At 35.2% G+C, this 13,020-nt stretch overlaps 1 protein-coding gene across 5 annotated transcripts in view; it reads right to left on the minus strand.

The window, feature by feature from the left end:
• Window positions 1-13,020, minus strand: part of LOC135210888 (src substrate cortactin-like) — a 354,847-nt gene that overhangs the window by 38,292 nt on the left and 303,535 nt on the right. For 4 of the 5 annotated variants that reach the window (XM_064243824.1, XM_064243820.1, XM_064243821.1 and 1 more), the window contains one exon: window positions 8,072-8,173. The exons of the other annotated variant lie outside the window; for it this stretch is intronic. In XM_064243824.1, coding sequence (XP_064099894.1) covers window positions 8,072-8,173 — 102 coding nt within the window. The remainder of the gene's footprint in view (window positions 1-8,071; window positions 8,174-13,020) is intronic. 5 annotated transcript variants of the gene reach the window in all.

Raw genomic sequence — 13,020 nt, forward strand, 5'->3', positions numbered from 1 at the left:
ATTTGGCTCTATCGGCCTTAAATATCTAGGCTAGTTAGGCGACACAATTCAATAATTTCTTACTAACACTTGTACCATACATAATTGTCTTGCATCCAGCAGGTACAGTATTTCTTCCCTTATCATTGTCAGAGACCATGAATCAAAGCATATACAGTACATATATACATAATACAGTGCATATATATTTTTCAGTTTCCCACGCCTTTGCAGTCTGTCATTTTCATTTACAAGCTATTAAATGTGAATGTTTTTGTGTAAAGGCTGCTTTTACTAATACGTATGACTTTAATTATTTTGCATGGATTAACACTGCAATAATGGATAAACAGAAAAAGATAAGGGTAAGAGAGGATGTCCAGGTTTCCAAGATAAGCCCCATAATTCATAGTGTGGCTACCTTAACTTGAGGCCTTATGTATTGTGGTCAGCTTCTCACAGACAAGCCTGTTTACCTAACTTGACTTACTCTTCCTGCATTAACTGGTCAAATTATCAATGGAGGAAATGGAAAAAGCAATGAAAATATATAGAGATGGTCCTTCATCCAAATCTATTCTTCAGTTTCAGATTCAGTGGTACCTCTTGCCACTCAAGGAGATCCAAATTGCTTCTGCTCTTACTCCTACGTATAGAGTTAATTTTTTGCTGCTATATGCCCATGATGTAGATTTTCCTTAGCTTCTATATGGAACTGGCACCATGCATTTTCACTGTCATTCAGCTGCAATTAAGGAAATACTAGAGTTGCTCCCTTGCTGAGAGTTCAAGTTGCCTATCACAAGGGACTAGAGTTCCTCGCTGACGAGTGGGTTACATGCACGCCTACAGATCTGGTAGTCCAAGTTTGCTTCCCCACTCTACCAATACAGAATTAGAGGAATTTATTTCTGGCGATTACAAATTCATTTCTTGATATAATGTGGTTTGGAACCCCCAGTGAGCTGTAGGTCACATTGCTAAGTAACCAATTGGTTCCTAGCCACGTAAAAGGAACCCACGTAAAAATATCTAATCTTTCGGGCCAGCCCTAGGAGAGCTGTTAATCAGTGTAGCGGTCTGGTTAAAAGATATACTTAACATAATTACTTAACAAGGGACTACAGTCAAGCCAAAATGTCATGGTGGGTGAAAGGTGGTTTCTCCCAGGCTATATCGTTTGCAGTCAAGAAAATTTTGGTCATTTTGCCCGTAAGGAATCTGCCATACTTAAACCTAAAACCTCATTGGTAAAGGGTGGATTAAGCACTCAGATGGAGTGTACACACACACACACACACAAAACACTGGTTTAAATCTAAGGACTATATTTCGGTGGACTGATTCCCAACCTTATCATTTAGTTAATGACAGAAGTTACATTCGCAAAATATATAGTGGGAGATATGCCCTTAGGTGATGCTGGGGTCACTGCTAAGCCGACATTGGTCATGTTAATTGTCGTAATCTGCTTCATTGTTGCCTCAAGGAAGATAATTGTCTATATGGTCTTAGTCCCAGGCTCCATTGGAAATGTTGATCCTATTATATTGTTGTTTTATCAGTGAAGATTCTACAATCTGACATTTGTGTCGACAGCTGCTCTTGTATAAAATTTGGGATGAGTTCCAATCCATGGTATGGTTCGTGCTATTTATAGGATGGAAAATTGCTAAACTATGTTGTCCATATCTAACCAAGCATATGGACAACATAGTTTGGTAATTTTCCATCATATAAATAACACAAACCATACCATGGATTGGAACTCGTCCCAAATTTTATACAAGAGCAGCTGTTGATATAGATGTCAGATGGTAGAATCTTCACTGATAAAACAAGAAAATAGGAACAACTTTCCAATGTAGCCTGGGACTGACCATGTAGGCAATATCTTCCTTAAGGCAATGGATGAAGCGAATTAAGACAATTAACAGAACCAGCGTTGGCTTAGTGGTGATGCCAAGCATCACCTAAGGGCATATTTCCCACTGTATATTTCGCAATGTAACTTCTTCTGTCATTCACTACTTGATAAGGGTGGGAGTCAGTCCACCGAAAGATAGTCCTTAGCTTTAAACCAGAGTGTTTTAATGGGCCTTTTATACTCCCTATAAGCCAAGTTGATCTTAAGGAAAGATTTTACTAGGTAATGGGGTCACGTCTTTAAGGGATTGAAATTCCAGCTCGTATGATTAAGATTTTACTTGTCATTATAAAGCCATAAAATTCACTTGGTCTTTCATTTTTGTCTATATATAATAGCTGTTGTATACATAATACATTGTCACTCACTCGACTCACCCTGTAAAAAAATACTTCCAGACGTGCTCTTCCTGCTACTGCCTGGAAAAAGCGATACTGAGAGATGTGTCCTCTCTGTTTACAGCCAGGTTACTTGCAAGAGAGAAGATAAACAATGGGCCCTTGACCGATGTAATGTGAGTTTACGATTGGGCATGTGGAGCGCTACCAATATTCCAGATGTAAACAATTCAAAATAATATGAGGAAAAAATAAGTAAGAAATGTAAGTGGAGGGATTGGTGTCGCACCATCCAGTACAGAACTTAATCCAGTTTTACTAATAAGCCGATTAAATTTTTCCCTTTGTCTACGAGGAAAAAAGTCCTAACTTTTAGATTCACATACGAAGCACTTAGACAAGACCTGTCATCTGTCATAACATTTTGGTTTGACTATAGAGCTGTTCAGTAGTTTTGTTACTATATCAATCATGCTTCAAGGACCTGATCAACTCTTTTATCTTTTCACTCTAAGCCTTTTACTACAGAAAACACAAATCCTCATTGGCTTCAAAGATAAAGCTGCTGTTTACCAGATCCTTCTACAGAGGAACTGACATTCTCTTCGGTTACATACCTAAGCCAGTGGACTAGGCATCCTAGACCAAGGACCATTTAAAATCCTTAAGTCCTAAAACCCCTAAATTTCTTCTTAGGATCAGACTTTGGAAGCAATTCCAAAGTGCAGCAGTTTAAATGTTTTTCTTTCATCTCTTAAATTTCTCAGTGATAGATTCCACATTTGGAGTTTCTAATAGGGCAATACCCCCATAACCTGAGACCAGAGAGGCTCTTACTTACTTGGATAGGTAGGTTCTCTTGAATACATTGTGTTCTTAGATTCATAGAATGATGAAAAATGTACAATATGATACAGATAAGGATCATTTAGAACTCAGAGAGGATGTTTCTTCTTACAGGATGATTGACTGATTGATTATGAAGTTTAGGTCTTGCGGACCAAGTGCCGGAACCTATCAGGATTATTCAGTGCCCTAATGAAGATGAAATATATAAATTATTATGATTAATTATGAATAAGTGAATGATAACAGTGTTCAAATATGAACATAAAAAATGAATGGTGAATAGATAAAACCAATAAAAAAAATAATTATCAAACTTTTATATTTAAAACTATATACTTTATAAAATAAATATGAATAGGGTAGTGTGTTGAGAAGAGTATGAACTATTTTGAAAAGTGATAATGTATTGAGTTAATCATCAGTAACTGTGAAATGTATATATACACTAATAGAAAGTGGATCCTGTGTGAAGACATTACAGTATGTAATACATTTTTGGACATTTTTTATTGAGTTAAACTATATATTTTGAGAATTATCTGTTAGCCTGTAAATGTTCGGTTTGATAGTTAACACTGCTGGTAGAATTTACTAGATGGTATTTATAATGAATTATGTATTTTTTTTTAAATCACCACTACCTTTGATATAGTCTATGTAATTACCTCTACCTTTGATATAGTCTATGTAATTCCCTCTACCTCTGACATAGTTTTAGTAAAAAGAAAAAATACCCTGCTATCATTTCTAAATCCTTCTGATGACAACAGCAAACCTATAACATAGAATAGTCAGAATCCCAACAATTTTAATTTCAATTAAACCAGATGTGTTGTGTCATTTTATATTCTGAGTACAGGATGGTTAACAAACATGTGAACCAGTTTTGGTGATTTGGGAAGACAACTGTGTACTGTATCTAGGCCAAAATCCAAAGCCCACTACACTGCAACAACAGACCTAAGGCATGGAGGAGGAACATCTATATGAGTAGCATCACCAAAGGTCTATGAACACTACCATAAGGAACACATGAAATTAACACAGACCCTTTGGGTTCTGCCCATTAAAAATTTGTTTCAAATATTGATAATTCATCCACCAAATAACAATAATTTTAGCTTGTAGATATGTACATCATGATTCACAGGTCAATGGCTGCACTAAAATCTAAAATGACCATGTGTGCATCAGCACCCTCATCAAGAGCACACTACAAGATGGCAGATACTGAAAAGAGTGCATCACAAGTACCAAGGCCTTTGTGAAACCCAAACTGTAATACTGGTAGCAGGTTATCTTCTTCAACAACCCTGCAAAGATGCTTAGTTACCAGCTTCTGAAAAACCTTAAGAGTATTAAGAGTAAACATGGGTAATTGAAATTTACCTATATTCTGAGGAGCAGAGGATGGCCTTGTCCCTTGGGTAAAGCAGCAATGTTTTCATTCCTCCCAACAAAAGCAAAGTTTTGACTGCCCTGGACATGAAAGCCACATAAAACAACTTGACTCTGAAAAGCTTGACTGAAGCAACACCAAGGACTCTTCTATTGAATGCTCAAGCAAACAAACTCTGACATGGGTTAAGTTCAAATGGGTCTTCTTATAAGAAGCAGGCAAGGATCCAGAAGCTTCACCTGTCCTAGAGCACATTGGAATCTTGGGTACAGATGAGTAAGAAACTCCTGACCTACTATCTAGGTCACAAGGCTAAAGAAAAAGTATACGGTAACTTGGAAATCCATGAAGATACTCTCTGATACAGGAACATCAATGGAAGGAATGGCAGGAATTAGGCAGGCTTTAACAACAGGCAGTACAGAGAGAGCTTAGTGGGTAAAGAGGCCATCAGACATATGCAGAAGGAACTGCATTTGAGAAGAAGACAGGTGAACTGTTACTCCTTAACCCTTAATGGATGGATACCCTCATATGAGTAGTAATAACAGGTTTTGGGTGGTGGATGGATTCACTCATGGTCAGCATCAATTACGCGCCACCAATTTGAAGGAATCAAGCAAGAAAGAAGTTCCAAAACTTCTATAGCCCATAAAATCACTAACTGCAACATTTAGACTAGCCAAGATAAAAAATGACAAAGCTTGGAGTGGATGGTCCAGGGGATTGGTGGGATGTTGCGCAGAACCGTGGTCGTTGGAAGCTTCTTGTAGCGGCAGCAAAGAGCCATGGAGGCCCTCAGCCAGTGGAGTGAGAGTGAGTGAGTGAGTCAAGATCAAGAAAGCAGATGGCTCATGATTTAGTTGTGATCTTGACTTCAAGAGAGCATATACTGCCTCTCTCTCTCTCTCTCTCTCACATGGCATCTTTTTATAAATTTGCTCATAAATATACCCAGGGGTTGCTGTTAGTTTTAGTTCTTATCTTTTATGATAGTACCAGTTATAATAGTAATTTTGCAAAGGAAAGCACAAAAAATAAAAAACATGTGCGTATACTAATCAAAAAAATTTACTGCATCTTCGATCTCAGTAAATTTATATAGGTAAATATTTTACTAAAAAAATACACTCAGAAAAGGTTACTGATCCTAGTCTGGGTCTTACCTGCTTTGATACTGTATGATCTGTAATTATAATTTTACAAAATAAAATAATTAAAAAAACCATGTATAACTTGGTAAAATTTATGATAGTCTTATACAAGAGGTGCCACATGGGATTGTAAAAAGTAATTTTCAACTTCTTGTAGACAGCAGGGAAAATTTTTAAAATTTTTTTTTACACCTTGTGAATTTGCACATCTTCCTCTTTTCACTGATGTGTTTTTTTTTCTTAAATTGGCCGACCTCAAAGTTTCCCCAGCCTGGGGTGCTGCAAATTGACTTTTTAACCCGGCTCTTAAGAGTTATCTAAGGAAGAAAAAGTTCCAAAGGACTCTGACAATTCAGAAGGCTTGGATGCAGAATTAACTGACATCTGCAGCAGCTTGCTCATTCCTTGGCTTGTGGGATCTCCTCCTCTCTTGACATGACCACTGGGTGGGTGACTAATCCTGATATATATCGCATATATGAATGGACAACAACACTTGACCACAATATGCTGCATGACGGCACTTAATAAATATGCTAAGCAACGCAAGTGCCATACGCACCAAAAATAACAAAATAGTGATAAGACAATAATATCCCTTATACGTACATACTGCTGAAAATAAAAACATTACTGATACCAATTACAGGAGGCAAGAGGAATATACTGTAACTGATAACGAGACACAAGCCCAATTAATAAATTGACTAGTACATACAAAATATGATGTACGTACTAACCCAATGAAGCTAAAACCTAGAGCCATTACTTTGCACACAACACAACTAAACCTGAGATGGTGTAACTGTCCTACCTCTTGGTGTTATTTCAAATATAGAACTTCTTGTTTAGTAGTTGGTGTATCAAATAAACTACAATACAAAATATTTAGGAAAAGTGATAAAAACACCTGAAACACTTAAATTCTACACAAATACTATACAACGGTGATATTCAGAGCAAAACGTGAAAAATAGGCCATTTATATTTAATACAGGAAGCAAGCAGACAAAAATTTTAAGTAATGAAGGCTACACTTTACATATTTAAAAAAAATAGAGTGAAGTTCAAACAGAAAATATAACTATAACTATAACAAAATATCCATGATTATGGATAGCTATAAATTATTCAAGAATGCTGAGAATAAAAAAGCTGAAGAAGTTCTGGTAGAGTTGTAGTGACACTGCTACAGACACATCAACTATAAGATAAGCATTAGCATTCATTTGTGGAACCGAAGCAGCATGAATGAGCATTCTTCAGTCTTTCAGAAAAAAGATAGCAAGTCTGGAGACATTCAAGAATGTAGCAAGATATGATTAAATGGGGTTGGGATGAAATAAATATTTAAATTGTACTTTTAAGCACTACTTTTAAACACAACTGTAAACCAAAACTCAGTTTAGTAAAAACTTGGGATACTAACATCACAGCTGGCCAGCACATAATTTCATTAAGCATAATGACAATATGTACATATTGTATATAAAGAAAAGTGAAACCAAGCAATGACTTCCAATAGCATAAATGAAGATAATGGAGCTCAGAAAGAGTACACGTCCAATAACCAAGATAACACATTTAGGTATAGGAGCTTTTAACAATTAAGATGGGGGCTAACCATAGTATGGGAAGACCCAGGGTAGTGGGACTATGGTTTACACAGTTATGTATTTAAGCAGTTAGTGTACCTGCTCTAAACTATCATTTAGGCATTGGTAAAGGTAAGAGGCTTGTAATTCACATGAACACATTTAAACAGACCAATAATAATTATCAACCACTAATGACTTCATTTACTTACAATCTATTCCACATTTTTGTCTGATTTTCTTATCCACAGTGTCCTTTGAACAAGCATAACTCTCAACAATAGTGCCAGTTTAATAATAATTTCTTGAGAACACATATGACAATTTCATCCACCAAATAATATATATAACTGAAAGTGTTCTTTGGTTTGTATATAAATATGAACATAGTTATAAAACATTATGCATTGAAATTAATAAACTACACTGCTGTCATACTAAGAGCTTCAGGTAATGTGTAAATTCAGAAGGCACTGGTGTTGGCAAGCCTTCTTTATAAGAATTAAATGATAAAGTGATTAGTCATTCAAAAACGAAGTTGGTTTTAGCACATTACTTACTAAAATCTTTCTTCTTTAGTTTTGTTACTGTATAAGCAAACTTATGAAGCACAGTATATTGGTTTTGCTCCCTTGTTTATTAGTATTTCATATCAAGCCATCTCAAAAGTTTGAGTCCTCACCAACACCAGATCATTAGTTTCTGAAAATGTTTGAGTTAAGTATATGGCACTGTCAAATGGGAGGTTCCTCATGCCTTCCACATGACAAAACATGTAAGTTCAGATTACATGAGAATGAATGAAAATGATTATTGATGTAATCAGTCACCTGTGTGTTGCCCATGAGAAGCTGTTCTTGCCTGCGAACTTCGGCTTCCAAGCGCTCCTTCTCTGCCCTGGCCTCCTCTTCAGCTGCTGCCTGCTCAGCCTCCTAATGCATATACATAATGTCCAAGCAGCCTCAGCAGTTGCAGCAACTTAATTCTCTCTCAAGCTTAGCCACATTCACATTCTCTCACAAACATTTGTTATCAGTAAAATCCTAAAGTTAAAACTTCTAATTTATAAAGCATAATCAAGCAAGCTACTGCTATGATTATAAACCAGACAAATTTGGAAGGGATAAGACTAATCTTTAAATAAAATTCTACTTTACCATTGACACAAGCAAAGCCATTTCTGAACACTTAAATGTTCAGCCTATGGGTAAGCGTACTTTTAAAACTGTGATTCTGTTGCTTTCTTTAATAAGGATTGGTTGGAAGAAGGAATTTCTTGGGCAATACAGTATTCTATTGTTTAAAATGAGATAACTATTCATTTACATTGATATTTATCCCTACAATAGATTTCACTTCCATACTTATGAACAGCACTGGGTCTTTTGATGTCACCTCCTGAATGTTGAGGAAGCTTTAAGTTGATTAAACCTGTACCTGTTTCCAGAAGGGAATACTTCTAGTAACTTCATTTTTACAAACACTGGGCAAGATCCTAAGTCATAGAATTTTTTCATTTTTTTAAACATTTTCATGTGTAGAGTAATAGACCAATTTAGCCTTTCTATGGAAGTAAAAAAAATATACAGCTACATAAACTACTTTTTAAGTACATATGCTCTAAATATAAATTTAAGGTATTTTCTGGACCACAATTACCAAATACAATATTTTCATCTTATACCATTTCAGTGCTGTATAAAAAAAAAGTCACATTTATAAATAGTACAATCATTTCATCATATTTTGCTGTACTTTCTACGGCTGTGCACTGTTAGCCAAAAACCATGTCACTGTGAGGGAAAGGGAGTCTTCACTATTCTTATCTGGAGAGTATCCATCAAAAGAGGAAGCAATCACACTCACTACCTTATTACTGTTACTGCTGCTGAGGTGAGTGGAAGGAAACGTCGAAGAAACAAGTCGACAATAGGTAGAGTAGAGGGTAGAATTAGAGTTAAATAAGATCTCCCTATTTATGGACCATAAAAATTTGAATTTTTTTTTTTTTTGTCCAACAAATATCTCAACCCTCTGATATTTTCATAATTGCAAATGATGTCATGAAAATTTCAACCCCTAATATTTTGTTAATATCTAAAGATGTCATCTGGAAATTAACGATTAACCATAAATACATATTTTGACACAAATCACATCTGGAATGTTCTGTACTTAGCACTATCTCCCATGCAAGACGGCTGAGGAGAATTATTACTAAATTATTGTTAAAAATATAGAATAATTATTATTCTTCATGTTTAATCTCAAGTTAAGGTCACTGTTTTTAGACCCTCCTACAGTTTTTTTGCCTGGAATGGCTTAATGATGACTTTATGGTGATTTCTGTTTAAAATAATAAGGTAATATTAGACAGACTTAAATGCCTGTTTATGTATCTTTACGGTGGTCAGTAACAAATGCTAAAACTCAAAGAAATTGAGAAAATTTAAGTGCCAAAATCACATGAAAAATGTATATAAAACAATATATGATATTGTAATATACAGTAGAAAATAATTCAAAAGGTTCAGATGTAGTATATACAGTATGCACATAGTTCCAGGTTTCAGCCATGAAAATTAAAAAATCAATAGTAAATTGCCAACTGTGAACCAAAAAATTCAAAAAGACCTGTAAAAAGCATCTGTATGGATTACTCTAGATAGGATAAAGTAATTTTTATAATGTTTTGGACTGCTTTATGTAAATAAACACATCTTGAAACATTATTGCTAAAAATAAATGATTGGATTGGTTCCAGGATAATTTTGTTCATCGCTTGTATGGCACGGTGAATGACATGTCGTAAAAAACGTAAAGTCTCTATGAATAATCCTTGATAGGATCAAGTTTGAGTGATACACATGTAAATGAACATATCTTGAAACATTATTACTAAAAAAAAATTTTTAAATTGGTTCATGGACAATCTTATTCATCACTATACTCTGTTTTTTTTCATCTGTCCATCTGCCTATGGTGTTTTTGTATGGCAACACTGCGTCCCGGGCTTTAGATAGTTACATTCAACGATTATAATAATATCCTATTTCGAATATTAAGGGTGTAATTCGCATACAATAAATTATTAAAACACTTTTCAGTTGCAAATGTACGCCCAGATATCCTTTTATTTACCTAAAACTTACACATAGCATAACTATCTAAAGCCCGGGACGCAGTGTTACCATACAAAAACACCACAGGCAGATGGACAGATGAAAAAAAACAGAGTATAGTATAGACAGCACCAGTTATCGACAGAATCAATTATCGGCGTTCCAGTTTTATAGAGCTTGTCACATATATTCATAACTGGGGTTTACAGCGCTATTTTCTGGTTATCAGCAGCTTATGTGCCGTGAGGCCCTCATAAAATACAAACATAACAAATATACATCTTTTCCATGGATCATTTAAAATGTTATGGTTTACTTCATTGTATCCAATAATATTGCATGTATTCTCATATCACTATTGTATTTAAAATACATACAAAATTATCTGTTTTGGTTTGGAAAAATCAGCTGAGGGCGATTACGAGGAATTTTCTTATTCTATTGCTTCTACAGTACTTAGCATAAATGAATGTCTAGTAACTGTTTATATAGGACAAGGTTATTTTTTTGTTATATGAAGTGTTTTTAAGCTGAAATATGACTTGCATACAACTCACTGTGAACTAAATTTACTGTATATACTTGAGTAACACGCAGTCTCGCATATCATGCAACCCCTAAATTTTCACTCTTAAAAAATGATTTTATCACGTATCTCACGTATCATGCAAGTTAAATTTACGAGACCAAATAACAATAGGCTAACCTCTCTTCCTCTATCTATTCCATTTTTTAGTTAGGCTAACCCCTTTTCCTCCATTTCTTTATCTATCCCATCTTCTAGTTAAGTTTAAAACTGTACAAGAAATGCCAAAAGTATTGTTAGTAATGTTATACTTTTTGTATAAATGCATACAGCCAGAAACAGCTGATTTAGTATGAACAACCTAAACCAATAACAACAGCGTTTTTGATTGGATTTCAACCATTGTACGTTAATAAAAAAATTACCGTATTTGTTACAAATGACGTTAAAGAGAATAGGACTGATATATTCTTATATTACTATATCCTTACTCGCTATGTAGAAAAGATCGGCAAGGGCATATACTGCTAAATTTAACCTTTAAGTTTTAGCTGAAGCTGAGAGAATGTTGACCTGCCAATGACCATTATCGTGCATCGGCAATGTGGATGAAACTCGCAAACTTCGGTATAGTACCATAAAACTCGACCAAACAAAATTTGAGAGAAATCGGCTGAGGGCAAATGCGAGGTAAGTTTGTTTTGCTGCATTGAACTCAAATCAGAGCGGTTTTCTTGCTTCTAGTTAGCACAAGTGAATCTCAAGACATTCCTTTCATATGGGACAAGGTTATTTTATGGTATAGGAAGTGTTTTCAAGTCGAAATATCACTGAAATATGAATCGTTTGTGAATGAAATTTAGTTATTTTTTTTTAAGTAGATGGTGCCAAGGGCATGTTTACACAGTAAACATGCCCTTGGCACCATCTAATAAAAAAAAAAAAACTAAATTTCGTTCACAAACGATACATATTTCAGTGATATTTCGAATTGAAAACACTTCGTATAACATAAAATAACCTTGTCCCATATAAATAGAATATCTTGAGATTCACTTGTGCTAACTAGAACCAAGAAAGCCACTCTGATTTGAGTTCAATAAAGCAAAACAAACTTACCTCGCATTCGCCCACACATGATTTCCAAACCATAACATTGATTGCTATGTTTGTATTTTATAATACAAACAAATGGTAATATGATAATACATATAATATTACTGGATGCAGTGAAGTAAAGCATAACTTTTTAAAAGATCCATGGATAAGATGCATATTCATTATGTTTGTATTTCATCATATGATACTAATATGTGATTATTACATACTCTAATTTTATATCCCGGGTATGATGCGACCCCCTTAAAATTAACTCCAAAATTAGGTCTTCAAAAGTTGCATGATATGTGAGTATATACGGTACTTATTTTTTTCATTAATAGATGGGACTGGGGCATGTTTGTGTAAAAATACAAGCAATCCCCAGTTATCGGCAGACTTGGATAATGGCGATCTGGTTTTAATTGACGATTTATGGCACCATAATGGACCGAATTTCAGTTATTGGTGCCATAAGGTGCTGTTAATAGAGTTATGGCACCCTAATATACCTAACAGAGGTGCCATTACCCGAAACTTGGTGCCATAAATTGCAGAGTTTTGGTTAATGGTGGTTTTTGCTTATCAGCACCCTGGCGAGAATGGAACCCCCACCAATAACCGGTGACTGCCTGTATTAACATACGAGGCAGTTCCCAGTTATCAGTGATCTGGTTTTAAGGCGTTTGTCTAGCACCAAAAAATGATGATTTTCAGTGCCAAAATACGCCAATTTCCGGTTATTGGCACCAATAATAGAGTACTATTGGCACCGATACATACATAACAGAGATGCCATTAACCGGTTATCAGCTCTGTAATAAATAATAAACAAACTGGTGCCGCTTTCAGCTTTTGCATGCTTACAATTGTTTGTTTAACCCTATTACGCCGAAGCAGTAAAAAAAAAATTGTCTCCCGTGTGCCGGAGGTGTTTCAGAGTGAGCGCGGAAGCGGAAAAAATATTTTCTTCAAAAAATCACAGCGCGCTTAGTTTTCAAGATTAAGAGTTCATTTTTGGCTCCTTTTTTTT

The sequence above is a fragment of the Macrobrachium nipponense genome, chromosome 4 (assembly GCF_015104395.2).
Source record: "Macrobrachium nipponense isolate FS-2020 chromosome 4, ASM1510439v2, whole genome shotgun sequence".
In the NCBI taxonomy this organism is placed as follows: domain Eukaryota; kingdom Metazoa; phylum Arthropoda; class Malacostraca; order Decapoda; family Palaemonidae; genus Macrobrachium; species Macrobrachium nipponense.